The sequence below is a fragment of the Solanum dulcamara genome, chromosome 4 (genome assembly GCF_947179165.1).
Source record: "Solanum dulcamara chromosome 4, daSolDulc1.2, whole genome shotgun sequence".
Taxonomy (NCBI): Eukaryota; Viridiplantae; Streptophyta; class Magnoliopsida; order Solanales; family Solanaceae; genus Solanum; species Solanum dulcamara.
This window is the reverse complement of record NC_077240.1, coordinates 775,886-800,474: the sequence shown is the minus strand read 5'-3', so window position 1 is coordinate 800,474 and position 24,589 is coordinate 775,886. Positions and strand designations below refer to the sequence as shown.

General features: G+C 35.3%; 2 protein-coding genes and 1 pseudogene across 3 annotated transcripts; 1 reads left to right on the top strand and 2 right to left on the bottom strand.

Moving 5' to 3' along the window:
• Window positions 1-192: 192 nt before the first annotated feature.
• LOC129885294 (transportin-1) lies at window positions 193-17,332 on the top strand. Of its 2 annotated transcripts, none has more exons than XM_055959524.1 (29): window positions 193-480; window positions 1,091-1,378; window positions 1,709-1,798; window positions 1,942-2,019; window positions 2,104-2,184; window positions 2,916-2,966; window positions 3,563-3,648; window positions 5,887-5,953; window positions 6,051-6,107; window positions 6,203-6,232; window positions 6,340-6,399; window positions 6,492-6,605; window positions 7,203-7,316; window positions 7,526-7,624; window positions 8,305-8,430; window positions 8,505-8,579; window positions 8,661-8,732; window positions 8,879-8,989; window positions 9,856-9,939; window positions 10,544-10,651; window positions 10,849-10,950; window positions 11,127-11,189; window positions 11,270-11,347; window positions 13,964-14,035; window positions 14,159-14,283; window positions 15,262-15,313; window positions 15,978-16,046; window positions 16,141-16,200; window positions 16,580-17,332. In XM_055959524.1, exons 1-29 carry the CDS (start codon window positions 304-306, stop codon window positions 16,661-16,663), a joined length of 2,673 nt encoding a protein of 890 aa, XP_055815499.1. In that variant the 5' UTR covers window positions 193-303; the 3' UTR covers window positions 16,664-17,332. The 2 variants fall into 2 exon arrangements, with proteins under 2 accessions (XP_055815499.1, XP_055815498.1); XM_055959523.1 differs by having other exon boundaries at window positions 14,156-14,283.
• A 277-nt stretch (window positions 17,333-17,609) lies between these two features.
• Window positions 17,610-19,511, bottom strand: LOC129887315 (serine/threonine protein phosphatase 2A 57 kDa regulatory subunit B' kappa isoform-like). The gene is made up of 2 exons (XM_055962369.1): window positions 18,224-19,511; window positions 17,610-18,044 (listed from the first exon to the last, which is right to left on the bottom strand). The coding sequence occupies exons 1-2, from the start codon at window positions 19,292-19,294 to the stop codon at window positions 17,751-17,753; spliced, it is 1,365 nt and encodes a 454-aa protein (XP_055818344.1). The 5' UTR covers window positions 19,295-19,511; the 3' UTR covers window positions 17,610-17,750.
• A 564-nt stretch (window positions 19,512-20,075) lies between these two features.
• LOC129885295 (probable polyamine transporter At1g31830) lies at window positions 20,076-22,026 on the bottom strand (annotated as a pseudogene).
• Window positions 22,027-24,589: the final 2,563 nt, after the last annotated feature.

Here is a 24,589-nt window from a genome sequence, read left to right as displayed (position 1 = left end):
AAAAAGATGAGAAGAAGGGGAAGACAAGTCGGACAAAAGGGCGGCTCCGGTCTCCACTACACACCTCCGCACATGTCTCGGAGGCTAATGATTGACCCACACGGTCCCTTAATCGGGCCCCACTCAAAAACCAAGTCACACCGTAAAGGCGTAAACCCTCACATACCTGATCCCACTTTCTACAAATGCCCCAAACCCCTCTTTTGAAAAACACAAAAGCCTCCTCGTCTTTTTCTCTCTGTAAAAAACTTGTCGGGAAAAAAAATAATATCCCGTTGCTCCGATCACTGTTGTTATCGGAAGATGGCGGTGAGTGGAACATGGCAGCCACAAGAGGAAGGGTTCAAAGAGATCTGTGGATTATTGGAGCAACAAATGTCTCAGACTTCAGATAAGTCTCAGATTTGGCAACAACTTCAACACTACTCTCAGTTTCCAGATTTCAATAACTATCTTGCTTTTATCCTCGCTCGTGCTGAGGTAGTTTACTCATTATTTTCAATTTCTTTTTTTCTTAATTATTGATTAATTTCTCTGTTTCTTACTGAGTAAATTCAATTTTTTAGGGGATTGATACCTTTTTAGTGAGGTTGTTTTCCTGTATGAAGCTACTTGTTGAAATGGTTCTGATTTGATTTTTATCTTAGCAAAGTTGTCGCTATGTGAGCTGAATTGACTTTTTGACAATGTGTATTGAACTTAATTTGTTGCATTAGTTACACTTCTTATTTATGGAGTGAGAAAAGTCATCCCTATGTGCTTTCTTGATAGTTGAATTGGTCTTTGGATAATACCAATGAGACTTAAATGTTGTATTTAGTCGCAAGTTTTCTTTATGGGATACTGTCAGTTCTTTCTCTTTCCTTCATTCCCTGATATTCTATAGGAATTTAACTTTCTTAGTCCCCAGCATATTGTAGATTTCATAACAGTAAGAAGGTGATGGGTTGTACTGACATGTGATGATTTAATGTATGGAGGGTGGTCTCGTGCATATTGCAATGGGGATTGGTTTTCGCCTAAAAGTGCTATGATATTTGGAAAGCTACAATTTTTTTTCTCTCAACTGTCTGATTGGTCTTTATAACAGGGGAAGTCAGTTGACATACGGCAAGCAGCTGGGTTGCTGTTGAAAAATAACCTGAGATCTGCATTCCAAAACATGCCTCTTGCTAACCAGCAATACATAAAATCAGAGTTGCTACCTTCTCTAGGGGTAGCAGATAGACACATTAGGTCCACAGCTGGAACCATCATTAGTGTTCTTGTACAGATAGACGGAATTGCTGGATGGCCGGAGTTGCTACAGGCACTTGTCAGTAGCTTGGATAGTAGTGACGTAAACCATGTGGAAGGAGCCATGGATGCTTTATCAAAGGTACCATTTTCTGTTATTTATCATGCATTTCACTCAATAGTATCCCACAGGACAGTGGATACAGTATGAACCTTGGTGACAATGTCTATACTGCTAATTGTTGCACAACTATAATGAAAGCAAATTCTTTTCCTTCTGTATTGTGTTCATTACACGAGACCCTCAGGATTGTTAAGTTCTATTTTAAGCATATGTTGTAAAGGTAATGATCTTTGTCTCTCCTTTCATTGTCAGTCAATGTGGTAAAAATTGCCAAAGTGGACATGTGTCAGATCTGTGTTTTGTACAACTAATACTTAATTGGCACGCTGAACATCTTTAGTAATGCAGATCTGCGAGGATGTCCCACAACTTCTTGATTCTGATATTTCTGGATTATCTGAACGACCCATTACTGTTTTCCTTCCTAGGTTTATCCAGGTAAGCTAATTCTTTCCTTATTGTTATTCACTTATTTGTCCAAATTTTGATTTGGTTGCTTATTTTATCATGTAGTTTGCTGTTAATTTGTCACTCAGTGCTGGATTTATAGTATCATTCTAACTTGATCTTTCAATGGACAGCTTTTCCAGTCTCCTCATGCTTCTCTCAGAAAGCTGTCATTGAGTTCTGTGAATCAATATATAATGCTGATGCCTAAAGTGAGTACCATCCAGTTGTTTTCCTTTCTTTTGCCGTGCTCTATTTTCACCTCTTTGCTCATTTGGCTAGTGTTCTTGTTTTAGGTTTTGCATCTATCCATGGATAAATATCTTCAAGGCTTGTTTCTTCTTGCCAACGACCCTGCTCCAGAAGTGCGGAAATTGGTAAGGGACACTCTTATCTGCATGTTTGCTTTCTTTTCATCGATGTCGAGTTTGTCTTTGCTGTAATTTCTTTGGTTTAGTACTAGACTACAAGTACGTTGTATTTCCTGCTTGCTGGGTGGTGTGACTTATGCTTACGAGTTGCATGTTTAGAGTATAGTGATGCACTTAATAAAAGATACCGTTAATACCATTCAACTTACAGTTATTAATGACATATCAGCAAGATGGATTGATCTTGTAAAACTGAACTAATTCTGTCCTGAAATTTATGACTTCTAGTTCACAGATCATGTTTCTAATGAAATTTTAACATTTAAACCGGTCCTTTGTAGTACATCTGGAGGATGGGCTGTTACTTTCTGAGTATTTTCTAATCAGTTGCTTTCTGAGTTATTTAGCTTGGTCATAAGATGGTAAATTTGTATGTCTATTAAACTTAGATGTATTCCGTGTTAGTCTATGATTTCCATGTCAAGGATGATGGGAGTTGGACATTCAGTTGTCTGTTAATTGACTGGGAAAGTGTTTTGCCAGTTGACCCGATTGTTCTGCTTATCTCATCACTTTTTTCTGTATTAGTCTTCTCTACTGAATGCAATGTTTTGCAATCATGCTCACTTACAAAAGAGGTTTTAGAACTCTTTTTATGCGATGTCAATCACACATTTCACCATTGTAGAGAGTTCTCTTTTGGTGCCACCAATTACTCAGTTTGCGTTGTTCAACAGGTTTGTGCGGCATTTGTTCAACTAATTGAAGTTCGTCCTGCCGTTTTGGAGGTGCATCTCTTTCCATTCTAAATTGTATCTATTCTCTGTCACATCTCATATCTGCTCACACTTGCTTTTATGTATGGACAATTGTTCCAGATTTCAAGTAGTAGTGAAATTTTAAATAAAGTATAATAAACATTATGAAGAAATAGGTTTTTAACCACATTTTTTTGGATAATGGTAAATAATTTCTTAACCGTATAATGATTTGCACTTTTGGATTGCTTGTGCTCTCATTTCTCTTTTTCCTTTAAATAAGTAAAGATGTCAATGAACTGCACCAAGAAGGTCTAGTTATCGTCTTATTGGGTTTCAGGGGCTGGTTGCAAAATGCAGCATCACTTGTACACTGTCAATCAATTAAACAATCAACTATGCATCATTTTCAGAATAGTTAGTGTTGGTGATATGAATCCTCTATATTAGGACACTGCGTGGAAGTTAAATTCATTTATGGAAGTATTACATACATATGATATGCAATGAGATTTAGGAAAAAACTGAACAGTTTGTCAGCCTTTTGTAGTCTGGCCTTGAGAGTATCATGGAACACTACTCTTATTTTTACATGTTCTTGATCAATTTTTGATGCTTTGACACAGCCACACTTGAGGAATGTTATGGAATATATATTGCAAGTCAACAAGGATCCAGATGAAGAAGTGGCGCTTGAAGCTTGTGAATTTTGGTATCTCCTCTCGATGCTTCACTTAAAATATCCATATTTCTCACTGGCATCATAGCATGTCAAGCGGGGAAGGAAGAAGATTTTGTTGGGATGCTTTAGTAACCTTTGCTTTGAGAACAAATTATCTTTCACAATTATGCAATATATTTCATTTCTCTTGTTGGTAAAAATGAATGATAGAACGATAAAGTTGGTACTTTAGTTAACATCATTTGGGAGGCTTTGGTGACATGTTATGTACTTATGTTGGCGGTAAGATTTTATAGCCTTTAGGTAATTGGATACACTGTCTTGCTTTTTAAAGCATGCCTAGGTTTCATTTGCCTGAGTGAACCAAATTCAATTTTCAAATTTATTTGTTCCAAAGCTATGCAAATATTAGATCCCACATGAGCTCCATACATTTTCAACATGATATATTTTGGATATGTGCGTATTGTTAGAAAAATGTTAGCTAGCATGGGGAGTTGGCAAAGAAGTTGGACTAGACTATCATAGGATATGTTTGTAAAACAATTGTTGAATCATTTTATGATACAAGGAGTAAATAGAAAATAAATTAGGACAGATGGAGAGATACACTGTCTTGATTTTTAAAGCATGCCTAGGTTTCATTTGCCTGAGTGAACCAAATTCAATTTTCAAATTTATTTGTTCCAAAGCTATGCAAATATTAGATCCCACATGAGCTCCATACATTTTCAACATGATATATTTTGGATATGTGCGTATTGTTAGAAAAATGTTAGCTAGCATGGGGAGTAGGCAAAGAAGTTGGACTAGACTATCATAGGATATGTTTGTAAAACAATTGTTGAATCATTTTATGATACAAGGAGTAAATAGAAAATAAATTAGGACAGATGGAGAGAGAACATACAATAACTATGCCTTAATGTCAAGCTCATTGGGGTCGTTGATAGCAATCCTTGATATTAATTTTGGTACATTTGGTTCGTTTTATTCTAGTAATCAATAATTTATCTGTTACCCAAAGGTATTCTCTAAATCTATTATCATATAGTCTGTAATCTTGAAAAATATTCGTCAAGTGTGGTAGTTAGTGTAATTGAGTCCAAAAAGACTAACCTTTATCCCAACTAGTTAGTATCATTTATACAAGTACTTTTCTTTGATGAAGGGGGAGAATAAATTAGTTTCTAAACTATGAATAGGGAGTTAAGGAATAAGGAAATACTTATTTGGGGGGAAAGGGCCAGAGCAGTTGTTTTTGATATTATGGTAGAGGGATAATGAGTTTAAAATTACTGGTTTTTTGAAGTTTGATCTGATTGCATTATTAACCTATTCAGTTACCTTAATAATGTGAGGAATGATCATTTTACCTTATAAAAAAGTAATAATGTGAGGAATGAAGTGTGGTAGAACCTAAAAAAGAGTTCCCACCCAAGGATCTTTATTTTTCATTATGTGAATTACGTAGAAAATGTTATGGCACCTAAGGATCTCACCTATTAGAACAAAAGGGTTGATTTGCTTGAGGTTGTCTAGTTCTACCTGTTATGTCTTCCTTTTTTTTAATGGTTGGGGTTGCATTATATTTCATGAAGGGATTATGCTCTTAGGTGCTTGCTGTCTTTTGCTTTTACCTATTTTTTCTTGCTTTGAAAAAATCTCAATTTCTGGTTGAGAATTTGTTGATTTTGTTGAAGTGTTACTATTTCATCTGAAATGTTTAACTGATAGAAAGATCACACTTTTATTTGCTTAGTTATATCATCAACACGCTCTCCTCTCACCCGCGGGCCTGAACATTTTTATGGGCCAAACACGTAAATTCTTTTTAATAACCAGTGGCGGTAAGACTCGAACACAGGACTTCTGCTTGCTTTAATATCATGTGAAAAATTGAATCTTGAGCCTAACTCAACCCCAAAAGCTAGCTCATGAGGGGAGGATTGGCAAGACCATATAAGGAGATCACAACTCATTCCCACAACTAATGTGGGACTTGGCACTCTCTGCACGCCCAAGATTAGACAACTGGATGGTGGACAACATAATACAGGGTGCTAATATTGAGAAGCACTACGACAAAGAGCATGTGATGCCATGTTGAAATGCTTGACCATCTCATCTAAAAGCTTAAGCTGTTAGAGGAAATTACATTTTTATTTGTTTAATTATGTCTTGAACAGATTGTGTATTATTTGGGAATCTTCTGTTATGAATTTATTTCACTTGTCAAATATGATCTGATGTGGGCGTCATTGACAGGTCCGCATACTGTGATGCTCAGTTGCCACCTGAGGACTTGAGAGAATTCTTGCCACGATTGATTCCGGTAGCTATTTTTTTGTCTTTTGTTTCCAAAACCATTTCGGTTTTTGTGAGAGCATATTCGTATGCGTCAGCATAATATTTCCTGCCCCACTTTTTAGGTTTTGCTGTCTAACATGGTTTATGCTGATGACGACGAGTCACTTTTGGAGGCTGAGGTTTGGTGTCTGTTCCATATTTAGATTTCAAATAAGTCTGAAATAGTATGCTGTGATTTGTTTTTGCTTAACCAAACCTTATTATGTTATTACAGGAGGATGGATCTCAGCCAGATCGTGATCAGGTTTGGTTGCCGTCTCTCTCTCTCTCTCTCTCTCTCTCTAGCTGAAAAACTGATGTTTACCCTTTTGGAAACTCGGAAATAATTTCACTGGAAATCATTGTGGACAGGACATCAAACCTCGATTTCATTCCTCACGTTTTCATGGTTCTGAGGATGGTGAAGATGATGTATGTGGTTTTACTTGTAACCAATGAATTCTTAGTTAATGCTCACTTTTGGATGGGCCTTGACTGTGTTATGCTTCCTTTTCTAATTATAGGATGAAGACATCGTAAATGTGTGGAATTTACGCAAGTGTAGTGCGGCTGCTCTGGACATTCTCTCTAACGTGTTTGGTGATGATATTCTACCCACGTTGATGCCTGTTGTTCAGGTGATTGAATATGTTTAATATTAACCCAGCTATCCTTCCCTTTCTTTCATTTCTGTCTGTGTGTGTAAAGAAAGGAAATTCTTCACTCAGGTGAGTGCATCCTGATGTTGATTTGTATTAATTCCATGAAATTGGTCAAAATTCTAGGTTTTATATGTCACTATTTTATAGATAAATGATGTTTGTGAAGATAGTATTGTTCAATTTTTGTTGGTATCCCACATCGGTGGAATAAGGGGTCCTTGGTCTCTTTATATATGGTCTTGGGAAATTCTTCCCTCGTGAGTTGCTTTTGGGGTTGAGTTAGGCCCAAGGTTCATTTCCTTAACATTCAAAATAAAGGGAAGAAATTATTGTCATTTATAGTGTATCTGTTCTCATCATATTCGTGGTTGCTAGCCATGGCAATGCAGAACTCTTCCCTCTAAGCCGTAAATGAATCTGAAGAAGTAAAGTTTTATCATCTTGGAAGAAATTCTTATCATACTAAAGGAAACAAGAGAAACTAGGAACTGAAGTTATTGCCCTTTTAACTTTTGAGCTAGTAGTTCACCGTAAATGGATCTGATATGCAGCAATTTTTTTGTATCTGGGCAGGCTAAATTGTCAAGTACAAATGATGAAGCCTGGAAGGAAAGGGAAGCAGCTGTGCTAGTTCTTGGTGCTATAGCCGAGGGCTGCATAAATGGACTTTTTCCTCATTTATCGGAGGTAAACCTATTATTGACAAGCTCCTAATGAAGAATTTCATATTAATGGAGGAGTTTGTGCATAAAATGTGTGAAAGGTTCGGTTCGTCTTCCGAGTGAACCGCCACATTATGTAATAGATTTTGTCTGAGATATGCACATATTGAAGAAACTTGTTTTCTATAATATCTTCCTTTCACGCTTTTCATTCTTTTTCTTTTTCCCTTTCAGATCATTAGCTTTCTCATCCCACTTTTAGATGACAACTTTCCTCTAATACGAAGCATTTCCTGTTGGACGCTGTCCCGCTTCAGCAAATATATTGTTCAGGTTGGTAATTAGTACTCCTTCTTTAGATCAAAGCTACACTATCATAATTGTGATTGTGTCGACCGTCATATTTGTATAGAGTCTAGCAATCCTACACCAACCCTTCTTGGGTCAAATTCTTCTCCGCAATGATATGGTATGCTCTGGTTTCAGGGTTTATTTTGTAGGAATGTTTTGATAGTTCAGTTGTTATAGAGCATGCATGTAGCGTTATTAACAAACTGGAAATTAGTTTTCGGCCTTGACCTGGCGGCAGGGGTATGGTTGTTGCTTCTGTTGCTGACACATCATGCATGTGCTGATCTTAAGGTTAGAAGTATTGTGAGATTTGGATGAACTGGTCCAATGTGGTCATGCACATCTGACTAATATGGATGCCGTTATATTGAATGTTATTTTAAGTTGTGTGCTTTCCTAATTATCAAATAATGATCAAATATACTTGATTTTATATGTTAGCTTGGGTAAGTTGTTCTGCACCAGTTCCTCTTAATAAAAAAGATATCCTGCAGTACTTCTCTTGTCCTATTGTTGAAGTTCTATTTGATGTTTGAGTTTTTTTTACCTTTTCGTTATTTACGGTTCCTCTGTTTGACTGAATATAAATCCCTTTTTTGTGATATGCCAATGTCACTAGATAATTTCTAAGCCTTCCTGCTGTTTTTTTGACTTTCTTTTAGGGCACTGATCATCAAGAAGGGCGTGAACAATTCAACAAAATTTTAATGGGTCTTTTGCGGAGAGTATTGGATGATAATAAACGAGTGCAGGAAGCTGCTTGTTCAGCCTTTGCTACTCTTGAGGAGGTCTTAGTGACAAGCTGTTTGGGATATTCAGGTTCTGCTTTATCTGTACCTAACTGATGGTTTACATTTTGCAGGAGGCTGCAGAAGAGTTAGCCCCATGCTTGGAAATCATTTTGCAACACTTGATGTGTGCTTTCGGAAAATACCAGGTCCTTTTGTCTTCCGTACATTGGTGACACCATAATGTATTTCCATTTTCTAACAGTGTATGACCTTTTTTGTGTTCATAGAGACGGAACCTTAGAATAGTGTATGATGCCATCGGAACATTGGCAGATGCAGTTGGAGGGGAACTCAATCAGGTTGGTTTAATCATGTAGCTCACTCTTCTTTTTTATTTAACGTGTTAGTACTCCTCTTATTTATGATTTCAAGTTGTGTTTAAGAAATTTTGTAGGCTTGTGATATCTAATAGTTGCCTTTTAATTCTTTTTGTTGGTTATGACAGCCCAAGTATCTTGAGATTTTAATGCCCCCATTAATTGGAAAGTGGGAGCAACTCCCAAATTCAGACAAGGATCTTTTCCCACTGCTTGAGTGCTTTACCTCAATTGCTCAGGTTGATTTTTTTAAATTGAAACAAGATCCACATGGTATTTATGGTTGTTAGTATGAATGAACTTTTGCATGAATATCTGGACTTATTGTTATTTGTGAGCCTTTGGTCTGATGTTTCTGCATCTTATGGTTTCTGGACGGCAATAATAGGTGCAGCATTAGTTTGTTTTTTTGTCTTTTTTATCTGTTTTTGTTTTGTGGGGTCGGTTGGTTGGTGGAGTTCTGAATTTTAAGTATAATGGTGGGTTGGTTGGTTGGTGGTGTTCTGAATTTAAAGTGTAATGGTCATTTACTAGACAATTGGTTCATCCTATGTTGAAGAGCTGCAAACTAATTGAGTTGTGGATCTCTTGCATCTCTATTTACGCTGGAAATTCTAGCTTAAGAAATTATCAAGAGCTTTTCTTTATCGTTTAATTTGAATGCTTCATATGACTGCAGTATTTTTGTCAATGATACTGTTGAAATGTCATTTAAGTTCAGTGATATAAAAAAGGAGGGGTGGGGTGGGGGGGTGGGTGGGTGAGGTACATGAACCTGTTTGACAAAATTTGGAGGTTTACATGCTATTTATATGGCTAGGTGGATCTTCATCAATCTTGCTACCTTCTCACCAAACTAAGGTTGATGCTTTTTTTCCATTATTTGGAGGAGAACCCACCTCCCCGTTTAGTCCTGAATCTGGTCAATCTGGTCCATACCTTGAAATTCTCGAAGAATACCTTTTGTTTCATTCACTGTATGTGACCATGCTAGACTGTTTGTACTGGATAGATGTTTATTGCTGAAAAAAACTACAAATGCAATGACAGTCAGAAGTGAGCCTCATAGGACTATATATTGTTGATAACCATTCTCTTATTTCAGGCTTTGGGTACTGGATTTGCACAATTTGCTCAACCGGTATTTCAGAGGTGCATTACCATCATCCAGTCACAACTATTGGCAAAGGTATCATATGATACCAAACTGTTTTCTGTCACTGATCTCAGACCACCTTCTTTTCATTTTTCTCCTCTTTGTGTGTGTTTGTGCTGCGCGCACTTGTTAGGCCAATACTTTATAGGAAAGACAACTTTGCACTTTTTTGATTAGATGTTCTAAGAATCCTCCTAGGTCACCTGCATTCACACGATTGCACAGCAACAACCCCACCCCCCCACCCCACCACCCACACAAGAGAGAGCCTTGGAAGCAAAGACTGTAGTTTTGCAACCTTCTTGAGTTTGTGTTCTGTTGTTTTTTCCCTCTCATCTCTTTAATAAATCTATTATGTTTGTATTTTTGAATTTGGGGAATCCTCTTCTTAAGTCTTCTATTTATTTTAAGATAGTATGTTATAGTAGGAACTTTTTGAATTTGGGGTGTTGCCTTTCAACTCTTAATATAGTTTATATCTGCATTTTATGGTGACGGTACTGGTGAATCCTCTTCTTAAGTCTTCTAGGAAGTTGCATGCTTTTTGCTCTTACTAGGCAGTTTTTTCATTCATATTTTGAACCCCCTCTTCTAATATGCTCTCTTCTCTGTCCACTTTTACTGGGTCTGGTTGCAGGTTGATCATGTTTCAGCTGGATTACAATATGACCGAGAATTCATTGTTTGTTCCTTGGACCTGCTGTCTGGACTTGCTGAAGGTCTTGGTAGTGGTGTCGAGAGTTTGGTAATTCTTTTTCCTCCAAAAATGATGCATGCGTTGAGTTTCAAGTTGCTTATCTCTTTTTTCCTTCCCATCACCAGACGTCAGTGTTGATGTTTTATGCTTTGTTTTCTGTCTTTGATAGAGTACTTTCAATATGGTGATATCAAGCTGCATAGGAAATTTTAACTTATGCTTCAATATGGAATTGTTTTCTGTAGGTTTCACAAAGTAATTTAAGGGATTTGTTGCTGCAATGTTGCTTGGATGATGCACCTGATGTGCGACAGAGTGCTTTTGCTTTGCTTGGTGATCTTGCAAGGGTAAGTTCATATGTAACCTTCGAGCTTAACACACTTCATAGCTTCAGGTTGTGTGTGAGTTTCACTATCACTGGTCCTAATAGGGTCAGCGTTGTGATATCTGTTGGGAAAACTGTATGACGTGGCAATGCAGTCTTTCTTTTCGTTGCTAACATACTTTTACTTGTTGTATTTAGGTTTGTCCCGTTCATTTGCGACCTCGGTTGGTTGAATTTCTTGATGCTGCCACTAAGCAACTGGTATGCTATACTGTTCTCTTTTTTTGACGTGTTTCCAGCTCTTTGATTCCCTGTCATTTACTTGAGAGATGCTCTTACAGCAAAACACTTCCAAGCTGAAGGAAACTATTTCTGTGGCCAACAATGCCTGTTGGGCAATTGGAGAATTAGCAATCAAGGTAAATTTGACAGATTTGTTGCTTTCCAAGATTATTTGATCAGTATTAGCTGAAGTAATTAAATGTAAGTAGAATGTAGTTATACATGAAAACATCCACTATTTATCAAAATAAAGAGAAACTTAAGGAAGCAAAACACAAGGAAGATCTTTTTGTGTTCTGTTATCCCAATTTCATATCTGATTATTGTCAATTTCCCTATTTGCAGAATTGGTTCTAGTGTCAGAGAAGCATCTGTTCTCTTGTGGTCTTGTAACTAAATCACGTGGGTACATAATTCAATTGAAAAGATCGTCTTTTTAATCAAGAAACATTAATTTTTTTAAAAATGGGAATAAACCAGTATACAAGAAATATATCAAAAACAAAGAGCCTATATGAAAATGTTATTATCTAGAAGTAAGAAATCTGTGGTCATTTAAAACTTGAATCATTCCTAGCATTTATATCGTGTGAAGCAAAGCATATGAATCATAACATTCAAGCAATAAGGGTAGCACATTATGACTCTTCTTTCTTACTTATACATATAAGGTTTGGAAAACCATACCATCACATAGGCATATTGAGACACCATGAGGTGCAATAGTAATTAGCCTGTTTGGATTGACTTATTTTTAAGCAGCTTATAAGTTGAAAATTGCTAATACGTTAAAAAAAAAGTAGGTGCAGACCAGCTTTTTTTTTTGACTTATAAGCTGTTTTCAACATATAAACTGCTTGAAATAAGTTCATCCAAATAAACCCAACTATTTATTGGGGCTTATTTTAAGCACAATGACTTTAAGTTGGCCAGCCAAACACTCAAAAAAATCTAAAAACAGCTTATAAGCCAATCCAAACGGCCTCAATGTACAGTTCTACAGGGAAGGGATCAACTTAACATACTTGAACCATTGAGCGGTTAAATAACATTCCGTAGATAAAGAGTCATAAAATACATGAAATGGGAGGATGTCAAGATAAGAGGAACATGACACTTTAGAAATAAGGGATTTCGAATTCAAAGGTTTGCCTTACATACCTCAATTCCGTCCTTTAAGAACACTACAACGTTCAATCACCATTGCAGCTTTAATCTACATCAATATACACCAAGTAGGACTAGCATTAGTAACAACACTTATGTTTAGGCCATTTAGGCATTTCATCTAACACCTAGTGAGCCGTAAGCCTGAAGCTCTACAACCTCCATTAATGGTTTTTCTTCATCCCAAAACCCTTCTCCTTGCCAACAAAAAGACACTACAACCATATATAGATATAAAACAACTTCACCACCAATGAGTCCAACAATGAACATACTCCATTTCTTGTTTCAATGGTCTCAAGGCATTGAGTTTATCGAGTGGAACTCAGGGGATGGTTCCTTTCCAGATACGTATTTTTATCATTGTTTGAGCCTTTTTTCCCTTTTTGTTTCTAAAATACAGAGACTAAGTGGATGCAAAACACAGACTTTCCCTTATAGCAAGGAACATATAAACCAATAGGCTAGAGGATATTTTTGTGGCGGACTGAGTGATAATTAATCATATATTGATCTGACATTGATATTATGTTCAAATTTTGACACCAATTGTGAAAAATCCTGCGCATGCCATTGGATAAGAAAATGCTAGGTTATACTAAAAACTCAAATCAAGTTCACGTTGGCCATTTTAACAAACACCTAGGGTGGTGCATAGTGTAGTCAAAGGCGCGCTTTAAGCTCTCTTAAGCCCTGAAGCGAGGCTCAAACATGTTGAGCGCCCCACCTCGCTTTATGTGCGCTTCAATGTCGTCATCAAGGTTGCAAGGCGACCTTTTCCTTGCCAATAAGCCTCTTCTGAAGAAGTGACACTAAACAATTGATATTTGACCTTATCATAATTTTTTTTTCCGATTTCTTTGGTCATATATTTGTCATTCATGTTCATAATTATTAGTCTTGGACTAAATATATATATTTGTATTTTTTTGTCCCTTTGCGCCTTTTTTCATTAAAGCCCATACTTTATTTGCGCTTAAAGACCCAACGGACCTTAGAACTTTTTTGCGCTTTTCGCCTTTGATAACACTGGTGGTGCATTCCTTCAAATAATTGATGTTGGTGGAGGTGTATAGCATGCAACTTGGGACATCCAACACAAACAAAACCCTCAATAACATACATAGGTGACCCATCTTTTCAGCATAATCTTTATCCCATGTGAATGGGGTTACTAAACAAGCAATTTTCCCAGAATTGTATCAATCAACCCCTTTCACAACACAGATTGAAAATCACTATACTCAAGTAATCTATCGACATGAAACATAATACAATGATACTGATACCCATACTAGCTTAATGCAAATCCACGTAAACAGGGTCTTGTTGAATTTGCCACTACTGCCTACTGGTTAGCTATTATCCGACATTGATTCTTATCATTGATAATGATGTGGAGCTGTAAAATATATATTTGTGATTGCACTGAGCTTTTTGCCTTAATATTTAAGGTGCAGGTGCTCTTCTTTCAACTGTGTTTGTGCTCCTTGTTTTGTGCCAACTTAATTCCCAATAGATAATATGCATTTTCTTTTGTCTTGTTTTATGGGCTACAAGTGTGATGTTAAACTTTATAATTTCAGGTCCAAAAAGAGATATCTCCGGTAGTCCTGACTGTGGTCTCATGCTTAGTACCAATCCTTCAACATGCTGAGGTAATTTTCTGTTTCGTATCTAAGATTGCAATATTTTATGATTGGTTGGTTGATCCGTTGTTTGTATATATGCATAAAATGCATGTATGTTGTGCTTAAATGTGTTTTATGTATTCTAAGAAGGGTCTGAACAAGTCACTGATAGAGAACAGTGCAATCACCCTCGGAAGACTTGCATGGGTTTGTCCGGAGCTTGTGTCACCACATATGGAGCATTTTCTGCAAGCATGGTGTTTTGCTCTGTCTATGTAAGTTAACTTCAACTGCAATTGTTCCATTCACTGGTAACTGGTAGTTCTATATGCTCATGCATTGAAAACTCTAGAACTGTAGGCTTTTCTGCATGAAACAGAGAGTAATGTGGTCATGCTGACCAAATTTTTCTGAAGCATGTTATTTTGGCTTAATCTTCTCCAAACATTTGATGGTGAGACTTGAAATACCTCCATCCTAACATTGTCATTTTGAAGCTGGTTTGCTAATTCCTGAGACACATGCTTTAGCAAATTTTTGTGTTAACTTTGCCGAATTCCAAGTAATACTCCCTTTGGTCCTTTTTATGTGTCATTTTAGCCAAAATAATTGTCCAAAACTTTGGTCACTTTAGAAAATCAAGAAAGCATTAATAATATTCTTTCCAATTTCACCCTTTCTCTTCCAAGATGGGCCATATAATCATTAATTACCCAATTAAGAAAAAGATGGGAATAATTTAGTGGGTGTGTCAAAGCCTTAATCGACAGGTAAGAAAAACCCCGAGGTAGTATTATTTTGATGATTGATAATACCATATGGTAAGAAGTAATAACTTCTTTGAAGCCATCGTATGCGTTCGTGTTTTTATTATTTTTTAATGTGAACGCATGTGCATGTTGGTCTTAGTGCAGATGGTTGAATGTCATTAGCTTTCATAGTGTTACTTTTCTTTTCAAGCTCATCAAGTATTGAGAGGAAAAATCATAGCTAAAAGGATTGAATGTGAGAGAACCCACCCATTCTTCGTTGCTGCATTACTAGTACACTAACTTGTCAAGCTTGTCTGATAAGAAAAAACTTGCTTTCACAATGTGAAGCTTCGATTTTCTCTTATCCTTTCCAATTCATAGGATTGAATGTGAGAGAACCCACCCATTCCTGACTCTCCTCTTGCATCAATATTGATAAGCATATTACAATGCTCAAAATGCCTCACTGATGAATTCCAATTTGTTCTCACTTTGTGGCAGGATACGTGATGATATTGAGAAGGAGGATGCATTTCGTGGTTTATGTGCAATGGTAGTTTCGTCTTCTGATAGTGCCTTTCGGTTCAGATCACAAAGAACTGAATACTGCTAATTTATTTTAAATTTCCTATTATTGAAAGCTTTAAATTGCTGTCCTTTTGTACTTTAGTTGGACCACTTATGGATGATGGCATCTAGAAGCTGAATTAACTTAGGACAGTATACATGATCTTATATCAACTGTTGAAGAAGTCCCACAACGGTCAATTATGGGATGTGTGGTCTCTTTATATGGCTTGGACAATCTCTCCTTTTGAGCTAGCTTTTGGGGATGAGTTAGGCTCGAGATCCATTTCCTTATATGGTATCAGAGCAGGACCCAATTGGGCCCCCATATTAAAATTGCCCACGCTTCAGATATCCGGCCATGGGCGTGAGCTGGGGTGTTGAAGAAGTCCCACATTGGTCAATTATGGGATGGACGTTCTCTTTATATGACTTGGGCTTATCACCTCTTGAGCTAGTTTTTTGGGTTGAGTTGGGCTCAAGATCCATTTCTTTACACTAATCTAGATTTTGTACTTGAAGTACTACACTTTATGCTAAAAAAATGCTAGAAGTTCTCATAAATTGGAAACGAGTAATTTTTCTTTTCTAAAACCTGTTAAAAGTTGTTATCTAACAGCTGTGTCTTACTTGGTTTCAAATTTATTCAGGTAAAGGCAAATCCATCAGGTGCATTAAATTCACTCGTCTTTTTGTCCAAAGCCATTGCAAGTTGGCATGTAAGCTTTCTGTTTTCAGTTTCTGTATTTTCAACAGTGGAAGAGAAACTCCGAGAATTTTTTCTTTGTATCCTCATGTTGTGATTCTTATCAGGAGATAAGAAGTGAAGACCTACGCAATGAAATCTGCTTGGTTTTGCAAGGATATAAGCAAGTAAGCATTGCCTGATGCTATAGTTCTCTTTTTTTCATCTGCTCTTGACGGGTATCTTTTCATTTCTTGCTGAATTTTTACTCGCTAATTTGTGAATGGGTCTTCCTTTGTAGCAGAGTAAGTCTTCTTCCTTTTTATCTTAATAAGGAAAAGAATTATGGAGAGCAACTCTTCTACACATTTTTTTGTTTCTTTTTCTTCTTCTTTTTTACTTTTTAAGTTGCTTCCTCCCAAAAGTTCTGGAGATCTTTTTAGGGTTTGTTAGTTTCATCTGGAGATGAAGACAACTTCTCATTTTTCTCATTAGCTCTCAGTGGTATAGTATTTGGGGTATAAAGATGTCCAATGTATTATACTGAGCTTGGGGATATTTTGTCAGATGCTCAAGGATGGTGCTTGGGAACAGTTCATGTCAGCTTTGGAGCCCTCAGTGAAGGACAAGCTGTTGATGTATCAAGTTTAATTAATTATTGACAGTGAATCTTCCAAGTTTCAATGCATGTTGTCATCTCGGCTGTATGACACTTCAGATCTGTGGATCTCTTGGCTTTGTATTGGTGTCACTCTTAACATTGTCAGATTGTTATTGTTGCCATGCATGTTGAGCAAACATACGGTCTTGGGTTCAATTTCGTCCGGACAACATTCTCATTGAAGATTGAAGCTATTTTTATTCTTTCAAAGCTTCGCATGGGCTGCTGGTTTGGGCACAACAATTAGCTGGAAAATTGGAGAAGCTGAGGTTTGACAAATTTAGTGTACAGGTGTGCTATGCAACAATTATATTTGATTTTGTCAGTTTCTGTCCTGAAGGGGCAATCGTTAAGTCTTAGATAATTGGGTGTGACAATTTCATATTGGGTTAAGGAGAAACTTTTCCTGATTTTTTATTTCCATTATAAGGCCCCATTGGTTGGTTTTAGACTACGATATCATAGCTAGTTGTCTCAGAATTTGTTGATCCACTTTCTCATCTGGAGGTTCGAAAGGGATGGTCTGTTGGGAGGTCGAATGAGGTATGAATGATCTCGATGGTGGGCGAGAGAAATAATTGTTGTCTGTACTTTGTGGTTATTGGTAGAAGGGTTTAAATTTTATGTATCATTTTAAAGAAAATATTATGTTATTTTTATCCTGCTCTGTTTTTTCAGTTCCCGTCTATAGGAAGATGAAAAAAAATATTTGATAGTTATAATTCGAAATGAAATGCGAAAGTGACTAATTGTATTCGAAGATGCTGTATTGAAGATTCTGGGTGTTAATTTTCAATTGAATTTTGTTTGAGGATTGCTTCATTGAAATATGAAGTATCGCCACTTTATTGAAATATCATACATTGTGTATATCGTTGTCTCCATATGGGAAAATGTTTTAGCCATAGACAGAACATGATCACATTGATTTAAACGACAAATACTCACATAAGATTGAAGATATTTCCTAGGATATTCAATTGTGGCAAGTCAGGACATGATGTTGTGGAAACACTCACTACCAAGGCATCTTTTGTATCTGTTGATTGTGAAATGCACTTGCTGTATATGTTCTTATTACATTGCTGCATTTTCAATTTTTTCCCAAATTTCCTTTCTTCTCATCTCTTCTATGCGTTCAATGGCTTCTTGGATTTCTAGCTGTAGAAGGCACTTGGAATAGAGAAATGGTGCTAGAGCTTCCAGCATTCCCTTCACATTCTCTGTTAATTGTCGAACACTTTTGCTCCAATGACCTTGCAGATTCTTCTCCATCCCTTCAACTAGAACTGGAAATACTTCTTCCATTGCTTGTGATGCCATCTTCCAGAATTGTTCATTGTTCCACACATATAATGCACGTTCAGCAACCTAAAATCAGAACAATTAGTTTGCTTGAAAATCTTCTCATTTTTATTTAGTACTTAAAAGCCTCATTAAAACACTATCCAATTTGGAATTAGCATTAATAAACTTTAGAAATTCAAAGATGAACCATTTCTAACGTTCAGTCTTGAATAGTGAATTTTTTGAGTCTAAGTTGGTTTTACCTGTGAGTTCCAACTGTTTAAACACTTGGTAATTTTGGTGCACAAAGGCAGGGCAAGTTCCTTGTACAATTGGGAATCAACAGACTCCACAAGTTCTTCCAATTCACCAATAAACAGAACTTCCTTCTGGCAATTTGTAACTGGCCAGTACTTCAATATGCCTCTGATCACAACCTCACCAAGCTCAGGCTCTTTTTGCACGAACTGAGATACACAATAAGCCAACTGCCTGTAATAAACCTGCATCCCTTTTGGTTTATGCAAAGGGACAAGAACTTTATTCAAGAAAAACTTGTGTTCTTCTTTCAAAGGAACACTAAATCCATTGATAATTGTGCCCCATATTTCAAGAAGCTCTCCAATTCCAGGGTGCCTTTGATCAGTCTCATAAACATAGTGCAAGAAAACATCATGCATAGTCTTTCTCATGAATGGTCTGTAGAATGTTAACTTTGAATAGATTCTGTGGAACACATTCTTCAAGTTGTCGCGTTCCCTTTGGTCTTCGGATTGGAACAACGTGAGGAGACTAAGGAGGAAAGCATGGTCTATGTAGATACGGAGCGATTCAACACTTGTTCTACTAACAATCCTGAGGAAAATGTCGTAAACGATTTGCAAATGTGGCCAGGAAGGTGTTGGATTGCTGACAAGATCGTCGTCGTCTGGTAATATTGAGACAACAGAGTGAATTGGTGGAGGGAGTGGCCTAAAAAGATTAGATGACAACATTATGAAAAGGGGTGAAAGAACTTGATCATCAAGTGGTTTTATGAGAGTCTTGATGATGGAGAGGAGTTGGATGAGTTTTAGCCTCTTTAAATCTTGTTGTGAAGGGGATTCTTGTGGATCAATGAAAGTGTAAGTGAAAGAACAGTAAGATATTAGAGAAAGTAATTCCTCTGTCTCAGAATCAAGAAAATTTGTCATGTTCCTTGAATCTAAAAGGAGTTGTTTTAGAGTTGTGTTTGTTCTTCTTGGAGAAGCTCTTGGAGAGTTTTTTGGGCTAAATGTTTTCCTTGGAGAAGCTTTTGGAGAGTTTCTTGGGCTGTTTCCATTGAACCCACCCATTGTCCTTTTGACCCGTGAAAAAGATTTTCTGGAAAAAAAATAAAAGAACTAAAGATTGAGATGAGTGGATGTCTGTCCCAACCACAAAAGAGTTTTTGGAAGCAAATGTAGAAGGTGGGAGTGAATGGTTCATGGTTTATTTAAAGCAAAGATTAGCATTAGACAAGAAATACGATGTTTAAGAGGAAAGACTCTTGGAAATGTCCGATAAATTAAGATTTTTTTTTATTTTTTAAAGTGAAGACAGATGTGTAAAGATAAGGTAAACTTTGTTTTTTTTGGAATATTAATGGCCAGGTCTTCTTTGCTTTATAGGCTTCTCATAGATACTGATGTCTCATTACTTTAGTCATTGAACTAAGAATATTCCTTTTTCTATTATTTTTTTAAAATTTATGAAATGAAACAATACAATACATAATCTATCAAGAAGAATGGTACCATAGGCTCCTATACAGTGGATATGCTGTTGGGAGCATTTCAGTGTATAGATTATGCTGCTTGGGGCATCTCGGTGTATAATCTAACCACCTCAGCTCCCATTTCGGATATGTCGTAGCTATTAAAATTGGTAAGTCAGATGTGTAGTGAATCGTGAACCATATTAAACTTTAAGACATTTTGTTGCACTTTAATTACCCTCCTGAAGAAGCAAACTCCAATATATACCATTGATGTCCAATAGTTGGACCCGGTATATGAACTAGAATATATTAAAGAGTAAAATGAGTGAAATTTCATGATGTGTAAGTGTAACATTAAACTTATAAAAGCATATAAATATTGGTAAAATATTTGCATTGGTAATTTACATAAAACTTATCCAGAATTACAACTTGTTTGCATATACAATGATAGTGATTCATACACTTGAATACAAACCAAAGCAGACGAAATTACTCTACGTTTACAATTGCCATGGTCTGAACATTCTAAATTATCCCAATTCCAACAAAAATGAAAAAAATACAACAAATTCAATGCTTCTATTATCAAGAAAATAGAAGTCTCATTCCTCATTTTAGGCTAGCCTTGGCCACAGGTTTGGAAACAACCTCTTGTAGAAGAGGCACCAGACTGTTTGTCTTTTTATTCATCAATTCAAGCCTCACCAACCTGATGATATCTGGACTGCAGATCAACAAGATCAGAGCTAACAGAGAAACTTAACCATTTCTTTTTGTCACTATAAACTAGACAAGGCTGCATAATAAGGCCAAGAAGAATAACCAATAAACTGACAATCATGACCTTATATGAACATAGGGCCATAACAATAAGAATAAAAAATGTTGGTGGGACACAAATTAAAATTGAACCAACTGTTCCTAGTGGAATCCTATAAGGTCTTGATGCTGCTGGATATTTTATCCTTAACTTCACAAAAGATATAAATTCCAAAATCATTCCAAAACAGTTCAGAAAGTTCTCAGCAGACACAATTTCTTGAAAACTAAGCCAAGACAGCAGCACAACACCTGATGCAGAGAACAAAATACTGATAAGAGGGGTTCCATAACGCGATCTCTTCGCGAAAAAATCAGGAAGCATCCCCCGTTCTGCCATTCCCAAAAGCTGAAATGAATCACCGCTCATCTCAGCCAAAAACATTCCCATATTTGACACAGCCGAAGCCCCTTGTACCCAAAATCTTAACCATACTCCTCCGATGATCTTAGCAATATCCGAGAAATAACCATCACTCCAAAGATCACGATGCAACGGAACAGCTCCCGTGCCAACTAAAAGAGGGAAAATATAAACAGAGACAACTAAAGGAAGTGCAAAGAACAAAGCCTTAGGAATTGTTTTACCAGGATTATCTACTTCCCCTGCCATAGTACTCACTAAATCCCAATAGTTCAAATTCCAAAATAGCGTATTTAGATACAACCCCCATTATACATTTTCCAAATCTACAACAAACCATCTCGACGGCTCTAACTTAGGAAGCGCGATAAGTCCCATAATTACAAAAGGAAGGAGAGTAAATATGGCTAATGCGGTAGCAACCCAAGCAACAATAGTTAAACCTCTATAGTTCAAATATGTGAGTGCTATAATCAAAGCAAGAATCGCGATCGTTCTTGGTAAACCATTGGCCAATACTGGAACATCAGATTTAATGTAGTCTAAAAACAAAACCGGGTACAACGCGTTATCAACTACACCACCCAACCATTTGACCCATCCTAATTGAAATCCCCAATAAGGACCTAAAGTGGTCGATACCCAAACAACATATCCTCCATTTTCGGGGAACATAGAGCATAATTCTGCAGTTATTAACGATTCTGGAATGCTCCATATAATAGGAAAGATTAAATAACCAACAAGTGCTAAAAATGGACCAGCTGCACGTACAGAATCTTCAACACCAAAAGGACCACCAGAGACACCGTAGAATATAAGGAATGTAAGAGGAACCAATGAAACCTTTGTGAAGTTCTTCACATTTGAAGAAGTTCCTCTATCTAAACTCGAATATTCAACTTCTCCCATTTGATCAATTTTTTTTCACCCTCTTTGAAATCGTTGTTTCTGTATAGAGATTTTCAAATTTCCATCAACTACTATCAAATGGTTACTTAAAAGAGATCGGATTCAGGATTTGAATTCCTATAACGAATTCACGTGAAGAGAGAAAGAGATGAAATTTTTACCTGTGAAAATCCACACACTAGTAGAGCAAAGTCAACTGTTCATAATTGAGAATTATTAGTAGTAAAAAAAATAATGTGAAGAAAAAGAAGATAAGAATTTTTGCACAAAGGGGATCGTGAATCTCGTGGAGTATAGACGGTTGTGATTTTTAAGTATCGGGACACGTGTCAGTTATCGGCGAGGAGTGTTAAATGTATCACGGTCTCTAGGTTCCCGGATTATGTCATAGGAAGAATAAGCACATGTTGAAATTTGATGAATCTTATCATGTGGTTAATAAACATTTACTTAAATCAAAGAAATTACACGTAATGTCTCTGATTTTGAATTTCTATCTCCGCTTAAAGATTTATTTAAGAAATGACGTTAGCTTGAAAAAATTCGATAGAAAGAATTTATGTTCGATATAATCAAACTAATAAAAAATTCGGATTTTTCAACTTAGACTTTGAATTCGAATTTTTTCACTAAAATATTTATACAGATATAATATTCTTTAATCATATGCAAATGCAATTATCTAAAGAACAAATATTCAACATTAATTATTGTCATTCGTAGTAGTGAGTTGATTTATTTTTTTTGGCAATAGAATTAATTTTATTTTGATTTATTAGAGTTACTAATATCTATGGAATATAACTTTTATTGGATTATTCAAAATTCTAATCAAACTTGAATGCTATTGTTAAAAGATAAAAACTATGAAAGAGTATAAGAAAATATTTATAAATTATATCAAAGTAAATATTTTTATGTATAAAATAATTTTTAAAAATTATATATATAATGTCGGATTGGTTTGGTTCCTGGTTGACTTTTTAAAGTTAAAACCAAACCAACCCAATATAGTCGAGTTTTTTTCAATGCCAAATTAAGTCAAGCCAAATCACTAATCAATTTTTCTCAATTTACAATTAATAATATTTTCGATTTAATTTTGTTCACCATACAAATAAAATATTTTAGTTGAACAATATTTATGTGACTCTTTAATGATAGTCTAACGAAAATAATTCGAACCAAATTGATATGGAAGAGAAATTACGATAATTAGTCAACTCCAAAAAATCCATATTCTATTATACAAAATCGTGTTGTCAAAAATTGGTACATTATATTCTTAAAAGGTATAATTGCACTTTTGATCCTTAAATTATTAGTAAATTTTATTTTAAATCCCTGTAATATATGAATTTAACACATTTAAAATTTTAATTATTTAAATGTGTATTTTGATCTCTTTGGGTGGAAAATATATTATATTTGATTATTTATAGAACTATTCGTCAAATATGAAGTACAAATTAAACATAATAGAGGAATAATTAAGTGGTGAAATAATTAATAACTATAGTAAGTTTATGAATATTCACCAGTAAAGATAACAAAATTGCATACAAATACTATTTGAAGATTTAATGTGTTTAGAATTATCACACGAACTAAAATTATAATTTATCAATAAATAAGAAATCATAAATATTATTTTTTTTATCTTAAATTATCCATCATGTTTCTCTTTTACATGCTCTTTATGAAATCGTTAATTGGGAGGGATTTTTGAATATTTTACCTATATTATTATTTTAATTTACAATCTCTCTTCATTAAATATTTATTGTATTGAGGTGATTGTACTTTTCAAGAACAACTATTAATGATAAAATGAGATAGGAATAATTTATTTTGTATTGAACCCATACAAATAATTTTAAAAAAATATTTTTGAAAATAACGGTAAATAGTTTAAGATAGAGAGAGTATTGAAAATCTTAATAGTCCAGTTGATTGTCTAAATATTCATCTTATTAGTGTGAATTCGAATCCCCACTTCATAATCAGAGATGACTCAAGAGTGAGACTAGTAAAACATTACTTGGACCTCCAAAATTTTAAGGCCCCAAAAGATTTTAATAACGAATTTAATAATTTTAATTTCTCTTGAAACAATATTGAACATTATTCAAAAAAGATATAATTTTTGTTTAAAAGAAAAAAAGAAAGAAGAAAAGAACTATCAACTTTTTATCATAAGTATTTTAGAACTTTAAATTAAACATCTCAAATTTTTATACTAATATATAAACTTCTTACAACAACATCCAAATATCAGTATTACAAATAAATGGCTGACCTCTTATTAATTAAAATAATATTTATTTTTATAAATGATAATATTACTATGTAAAGTAAACGTCCTTTAAAAATACTAACTAAGAACAGTTCATATGTAAGTATTATTTTTGTGTATATATATATAATTTAAGACTTTTTATTGTAATTTGATTTTAAATCGCTAATTTTATTGACACATCCTTGTTTGTAATTTCCTCTTAAAATGGCTACAACAACAATAACAATCCAGTGAAATCCCACAATGTGGGGTTTGAGGAGAGTAAAGTGTACGCAGACCTTACTCCTACCAAGGTAGGACGACTGTTTTCGAGAGATCCTCGATTCAATAAAAGCATAAAAAAAGGTCAGATAAGATTAAGAAGTTCCTCTTAAAATGATTAATTAATTTAAATAATTACACTAATGCACGATTCCTGCTCAGCTCATTTATTTATTTTCTTAATTAGTTATTCACATCTACACCTGTAACTTTTATAATAATAAATGGATTAA

Coding starts and splice junctions, on each gene's coding strand:
- LOC129887315 (XM_055962369.1), bottom strand. CDS start 19,294: ATGGGTGGGTTCAATGGAAACAGCCCAAGAAACTCTCCAAAAGCTTCT. Junction 18,045..18,223: donor TAAACAGTTGGAACTCACAG/GTAAAACCAACT, acceptor TTCTGATTTTAG/GTTGCTGAACGTGCATTATA.
- LOC129885294 (XM_055959523.1), top strand. CDS start 304: ATGGCGGTGAGTGGAACATGGCAGCCACAAGAGGAAGGGTTCAAAGAG. Junction 2,185..2,915: donor CTCCAGAAGTGCGGAAATTG/GTAAGGGACACT, acceptor GTTGTTCAACAG/GTTTGTGCGGCATTTGTTCA. Junction 11,190..11,269: donor ATGCTGCCACTAAGCAACTG/GTATGCTATACT, acceptor ATGCTCTTACAG/CAAAACACTTCCAAGCTGAA.